The sequence below is a fragment of the Engraulis encrasicolus genome, chromosome 9 (assembly GCF_034702125.1).
Source record: "Engraulis encrasicolus isolate BLACKSEA-1 chromosome 9, IST_EnEncr_1.0, whole genome shotgun sequence".
Lineage (NCBI taxonomy): Eukaryota > Metazoa > Chordata > Actinopteri > Clupeiformes > Engraulidae > Engraulis > Engraulis encrasicolus.
The window spans coordinates 34,834,193-34,841,692 of NC_085865.1; the positions used below are offsets into that span (position 1 = coordinate 34,834,193).

At 45.8% G+C, this 7,500-nt stretch overlaps 1 protein-coding gene across 1 annotated transcript in view; it reads right to left on the bottom strand.

The window, feature by feature from the left end:
• Positions 1-7,500, bottom strand: part of gli3 (GLI family zinc finger 3) — a 213,628-nt gene that overhangs the window by 41,911 nt on the left and 164,217 nt on the right. The window contains exon 7 of the mRNA XM_063207002.1: positions 456-654. Coding sequence (XP_063063072.1) covers positions 456-654 — 199 coding nt within the window. The remainder of the gene's footprint in view (positions 1-455; positions 655-7,500) is intronic.

Below are 7,500 nucleotides of genomic sequence, written 5' to 3' on the forward strand. Positions count from 1 at the left end.
ACAAACGAAAAAACTGAAAATGTGTATTTTCAATACAAAAATCCTACCTGTCAAAAAAAAACTTCTATTGAAAACTTCTATTTCTATTGAGCAATTGAACTTCAGTAAGTCCTTAAAGTAAATACTGAAACTATGAGTGTGCATATGTGCCATTAATGGGCTTCCATGGAGCTCCACACTACCATAACTAACTAACCACAAAAAAACAGAAAACAAATATAATATATACATATTTAATCTCAGGAAGAGTGTGTGTGTGTGTGTGTGAATTTGTCTCTCACCTGATAGTGCCGGCAGACAAAAATTTACAACATACAAACAAACAAAAAATGAAGGTGTGTGTGTGTGTGTGTGTGTGTGTGTGTGTGTGTGTGTGTGTGTGTGTGTGTGTGTGTGTGTGTGTGTGTGCGCGCGTGCTGGCATGCGTGCGCGTGTGTGTGTATTTCTCTGCTCACCTGATGGTTCCGGCAGACAGGTGTCCGTAGGATCCACTGGTGGAGGAGCTGGAGCGTGAGTTGTTGAGGATGGTGACCAGCGAGTTGGGGGAGGTGCGGATCATGGTCTGCAGGTCGAAGCTGGGGTCAGAGAGCGGCGAGATGGGCAGCGCTCGTTTCCTCGGCCGCTGAGGAACACGTGGGCTGGAGAACCGGGAACCTGGAATAGGAAGATGGGAGTCGGGGTGAAGGGGATAACACAAATTAGTAGAGTCATTTTGTAATTACAAGTTAAGAAAAACAAACACACAATTACACTGGGCAAGTATATGAATGGGCAAGGGTAAGATGGGGAAGTGATGGGGTAAAAAAATATATATAGTAGAAAAAAAGTCGTTTCACAACTATAACTAATTGGGAAAAATATACAGTATAGTACACACACACACACACACACACATACACACACGCACGCACGCACGCACGCACGCACGCACGCACGCACACACACACACACACACACACACACACACACACACACACACACACACACACACACACACACACACACACACACACACACACACACACACACACACACACATTTCTTGTTCCTATTTTTCTTTTCTTTCTTCAGTTCACAGTTGAGTTCAAATTGGTGCAGATCTCCTATTTTATAGCTACATTTTACATTACAGCTACAGCTGTCATTATTTATAACTCTGCTTATAATCATGTCCTCATCGAGAAATTAGCATTTTCTAGAACCCCTAGCGAGATAGAAACAACCAAACCAAAAATTAGTTGATTTAATTCAGTCACGGGGGAAAAAAACAAACACTGAAGTTCTTGAAGGACGAGGAGAAGGAAAAAATCAACCCAAATGGAATATGAAAGAAAAAAAGGAGGGAAAGAAGAGGAATCATTTTGCCAGTTGTCAGTGCCTGTGTGTCATGTGTGTCATCTTCACAGCAAGCGCACATTACCGAGCCTTGTCAGGCGGTGGCAGGAGTCTGGCCGCATGCTGGCAATATTTAATCAAGTTCAATTTGGCTCCCTATTCAAATATGTGCTGAAAGAATGACTGTGGGCTGTTCTCTCTCTCTCTCTCTCTCTCTCTCTCTCTCTCTCTCTCTCTCTCTCTCTCTCTCTCTCTCTCTCTCTCTCTCTCTCTCCCTCCCTCTTCCTTTTCTCCTCCACCCTCTCTCATGTCTGAAAAGCCTTTTCAGTCAATTGCGACAAAACAACGCACGCAAGACAGGCAGTGTAACCCCCCCTCTTTCGCATCTTCACATGCAACAATGAGTGGCATCTACAGATTAAGAAATGACTTTTGTTGTCTTTTCACTCGAAGATGTCACAAACAAGAAAGGGGTGCGGAGCGCAGAAAGCATCGAGATGAGACGAGGAAAGAGGAGGAGACGCAGGAAGACGGTCTGAAGAGGAAGAGGAAGAAGATGAGGAGTGCCACTGCTCTTTTGTAGTGAGTGAAGTGACACAATGACTCTGGAACTCCATCAGTTTGTGATGTTTTTTCCCTCTTTCACTGATGCTTTTTTCTTCCTTTTTTCTTTCTTTTTTCATTTTGGCAATGCAGGGAGGGAAACAAAACCAGATTACGCTGTTCCTGTCCCCAACAGCTCCTTCTCTGTGCTCTCTGTCTCTCTGTCTCTCTCTGTCTCTCGTCTGACACATCCAGCGATTAGAGGGCCTGTCATTCACATGTAAATCAGTTATATGTCTTGTGTTGTCGAGTTGTGTGTGTTGGGTGCATGTATGTGTGCGTGTCTTTGTGTGAGTGAGTGAGTGAGTGAGTGTGTGTGTGTGTGTGTGTGTGTGTGTGTGTGTGTGTGTGTGCGCGCGTGCGTGCGTGCGTGCGTACGTGCGTGCGCGCGTGTGTGTGTATCTCCAGAGACACCTCTTCAGCATTGTAACCACTCTGGCTTAGAAACACACACACACACACACACACACACACACACACACACACACACACACACACACACACACACACACACACACACACACACACACACACACACACAGCTATACATTGTTCCCTTATACAGTATGTCTTCAAAGGATTTGTCATCTACTGCTGAGGCCTCTGTGCTCTCTCTCTCTCTCTCTCTCTCTCTCTCTCTCTCTCTCTCTCTCTCTCTCTCTCTCTCTCTCATCCACACACACAGGCAGACAGGCAGGCAAGCAGAGGACACAGGGAGCAGACCATCTCTCTCTCTCTCTCTCTCTCTCTCTCTCTCTCTCTCTCTCTCTCTCTCTCTCTCTCTCTCTCTCTCTCTCTCTCTCTCTCTCATCCACACCGGCAGACAGAGGAGACAGGGAGCAGGCCATGGCTTTGGTCTGTGTCTAGCCTCCTTCCTACGCTGGTACTCTGGGACCCTCACCTCTCACCCTGCCCTCATCCACTGGCTCTGCCTCTGCTTGGCGGCGGGGGAGTGTGTGTGTGTGTGTGTGTGTGTGTGTGTGTGTGTGTGTGTGTGTGTGTGTGTGGTGTGTGCGTGCGTGCGTGCGTGCGTGCGTGCGTGCGTGTGTGTGTGTGTGTGTGTGTGTGTGTGTGTGTGTGTGTGTGTGTGTGTGTGTGTGTGTGTGTGTACCATTTCGGGAAGGCCTCGTGGGGTTTGTGTTTATTAATGCCCTGGCACATGATAAATTGGACAGAGAGAGAGAGAGAGAGAGAGAGAGAGAGAGAGAGAGAGAGAGAGAAGAGAAGAAGAGAGAGAGAGAGAGAGAGAAGAGAAGAGAGAGAGAGAGGGGGGGGGTGGAGTGATGTGGTGTGCTGTAAGGGAGTATCTCTGTACCCCTCCACCCCTCTTCACACCCCCCCCCCCCCCCTCCCTCCCCTCCTCTCTCCCCAATCTCAGTGATTTATGAACAGGACGCACTTTGAGGCGGATTGTCATTAATTCCATGGGACAGGAGGAGGAGGAGGAGGGAGGAGGGAGGAGGGAGGGCTAGACGAACTGGATGGACAGTGCTACAGACTAAAACCTGCTAATGCGCATACACACACACACACACACACACACACACACACACACACACACACACACACACACACACACACACACAACACACACACACACACACACACACACACACACACACACACACACACACACACACACACACACACACACACACACACACACACACACACACACACACACCAGCAGCAGCAGCAGCAGAGCGGCCGGTCTAGTCCGTGCAGCTGATAGCATGTGAGGGAGGAGGACAGCTATTATCCCTTTTCGTCATGCTAATACACTACTTAATGGTCACCATAATTGTGATGTTACTGATAATCGTAATAGATCACGTTACACTGCACTGTAGCCACACTTGGCTGGACGCTTTATTGAAAGCTAGCGGGGCCCCTGTCTGCGAATAAAAGCGAAGGCTTTAAGCGCAGGCCGTCTCGTCACACACAAGACAGGGCCCTCCCTAACCAAAGACATTTGTTATGATTACCAGCGAGGTAACAGTCACTGCTTTCACCACTGGCATGAGAGTTGCTGGCGTGCGTGATTATTCTTGGCGGCGGACCAAGGGGCTGTTTCATTCACGACTGCTATCGTGGGGCCCACGGGTAGCGCAGCGCTGCCGCGGATGGGCTTGGGGAGGGGGATCAAACTGACACTCAAACTGCAGCCAAAAAATGCACTTGGAAATGGAACACCACATCTCTTTAGGAAAAAAAGACAGAGTACAGAGAGAGAGAGAGAGAGAGAGAGAGAGAGAGAGAGAGAGAGAGAGAGAGAGAGAGAGAGAGAGAGAGGGAGAGGGAAAGAGAGAGGGAGAGAGAGAGCGAGAGAGAGAGAAAAGAAAAATACTATACTGCCTCCGATAAACACCAAGTGAAAACCTAGACTGCACAAAATGCTGTAGCATGAAATGCTGTGTGATTACGGCCGATTCCTGAGCCGAGAGGAATGCGAGCTGGCAATGAAATCCATAAGTGCGATCGCTGTGCATCAGCAGCAACTGGGTATGGAGCAGACTGAAGCATGCACGCCCCACCTCTCTCATCAGTACTATACACTCCCAACTAATGATGTGGCTAAAGTATTGAAACAATGCCCTATTAGAGCACAAAGCAATGAAATCCACATACTGTACATGGTCACTGTGCATCAGGGTCGACTGGATGTGGAGTAGAGTAGACCAACCTCCACCCCACTTCTCTCAGCCGCCTGTACTAAGTACCGGTTCCCTAACTAATGATGTGGCTAAAGTACTCAGACAATGGGCTATTAGAGCAGAAAACAATAGAATCCATATTATGTGATCACTTTGCATCAGCCGTAACTGGGCATGCAGGTGCACACCACATTCCCCCTCCCTCCCCTCAGCTGTCTGTAGGCTACTAAGTACCAAGTACCGTAAACAATGGGGCTTAAATACGGAAACGATGGCTTATTAGAGTTCAAATAAGGAATGGAATTCATACATGCTATCACCGCATCAGCAGCAACTGGGTATAAAACAGACTCCATCCTCACCCTCTCAGTACTACGTAAGTAGGTCCGCTAATACTGGGGCTAAAGTACAGAGACAATGGCCTATTAGTGCACAAAACAAGCTGGACAAGTCCATTCTCTCATTAGTCAGGCCATGCGCTCTCCAAAGGTAATTACGCTGATCCACACTGAGCACTACAGTCTACTGCTGCTGCTGCTTCTGATGCTCAAGCCTAATGATTAACAAAAAGCTTCTTGATATCAACGTCCCTTCATTGCAATGTTTCCTCCCCCTCCCTCGCACCATCTTTTCACTCCTTTTGTCCTCTCTCTTCTTCTCTACCATTTATTTTCTCTACTTCTTTTGCTTCTCTTGTCTTCTCTTCTCTTCTCTTGTCTTCTCTTCTCTTCTCGTCTGTTTCAACCATGGTTTTTGTATCTATACGTACATCATGAAAAATTGGGGGGGGAGTGGGAGCTTTTAAAGTGTTAATTTTTCTGGCGTTGTGGAACACACATTGTTAAAAAATGCAATGGGGTTATTACCAGAAATGATCACAGGCGATTTGAAGTGAGGAAGCCCAAACGTCTGAATTTCAACAAAAAAAAAGAAAAAAAAAGAGAAAACCTCTGGCCCTAATTGTTTTGTTTCAGTCTATTAATCTTAAGCACTGACACAGAAGAAAGGATTTGGCCAGTGATGAATGGTGGAACATTCCAATTCCCACTTAATAGCAATTAATTTTCTGATACTCGTGCAAGTTTGGCTAGTTTTAATTAGTTTGCAGTGCAGAGGATAGACAGTGAGAGAGAGAGAGAGAGAGAGAGAGAGAGACAGAGAGAGAGAAAGAAATAGAGAGAGAGAGAAGAGGAGTGGTGGTGGGTTGGGGTTCAACGCAGATGCTTCCATGAAAGCTGACTAAATGCATCCTCATCAAAGGGTGCGGAACGCTCGCTGTCCGACCTTCCTGCGAAACGGGGGTGCGTTTAATTTCCTATTTACACTTTAAAATAACTCATTTGCATACGCAGTCTGTGCTTTGCCGTGCCGTGCCGCACTCTCTCACTTACCCACTCGCCCTCATGCACAGAGCTTCGGCAGACACATACTTAATGATGGCAGCAGCAGCAGCAGCAGCAGCATTAGCTTAAAGTTTAGCTGTCAGGCTTTGTCGTCTGTCTGCTGGCCCAGTTTCAGCGCCGCTAAATGGGTGGATGGATGGGTGAGCCGGAGGAAAGCGGGCCGGTCCCAGTACAGTACAGGGGCCACACACAGACACCAAGCGCTACCTCCCTCCTCCCATCCTCCCTCCCTCCCTCAGTTTACCATCACATTAGCTTGTTTAGCCGCTAAGTGACTCCAATTCAATTCATTAGGCAACGACATCCACTTTAACTTGATTACATGGAGGAGGTACGTCTGTATGTTGTAACAGCAGATGCCTGTGCTTGCTGTCCACTTTTCTTACATGATGGTTAACCACTAAAATCTTCAACATTTAAAAGTTGAGGAAAAAAATAATCTGCAATTGTAATATTTAAAATACTATATTAGTTGAAAATTGATTATGTTGAATATATTGAAGAGATCAACAGAAAACGTTTTTATTGTTGATATTGAAGCAATAAATGCTCCAATAAAATGCTGCAGACCAGTAGTGGAGCTCACAAAGGTGCACGAAACTACAGGTCGGGCAAGAGTCAGGCAATGTTCCCTCTAATTTTTTGCCTGGGCAAATGCACTATATCACTGAGCAGAGCCAATGACCTCAGTGAGCGGGTCCACCCCCCCCCTCCATTTTAGGGGTAACATTGATGCTTAATAATATGTTGATTATATTGTCATTGAATTGTGTAGTGAATATTACTAAGTAATGTTTCCAATTCAGATCTTGATTATTACTTAATCATCAACCCACCACCATCAATATACTGTAGGCTACATTTGTAAGATGTTGGAAAGAAAGTATCTTTACAGCAGCCCAATAGCCCAGAATGTTGAATTTATGTTATAATTTAATAGGCTAGGCCTATGTAACAAATTTAAAAGACTAAAATAGTATGCTTAAATTAGGCCTAGATGAAGTAAAAGTATGCACTGTCACCTTAAGAGCTCTTGGAAATTTCAGACCTTGGGAAGCAAACTTTTCTTACTGGACAGTCTGACTGACCTTAATCTAGCTAACTGGGTTTTATGGACCTTCTTATCAGTAGGCTAGTAGTTCGTTTAGGCATATTAATTAGTTCATATGTTTTCAAGACATTTCCACTGCCTGGACAAACACTTTCATCAACACCATTTTGCCTAATTTAAACCAATTGGAGTTGGAGCAACTCTTTGGCAGAAAACAGCATGCACTTCCAATGATTCCAATAGCGCGAGAGATGTTGCCACTCGCAAAGCTATGACAGGCATAAATTAAAATCGGTCCAAATGCTCGACACCGTTATCAACATTCATATCAGATTCACGATCAAGCTCTAGGACAGGGGTCGGGAACCTTTTTGGTGGAAAGAGCCATAAACGGCAAATTTTTGAAAGGACATTTTCATGAGAGCCATATCATTTAAAAAACACTGAATGCAAT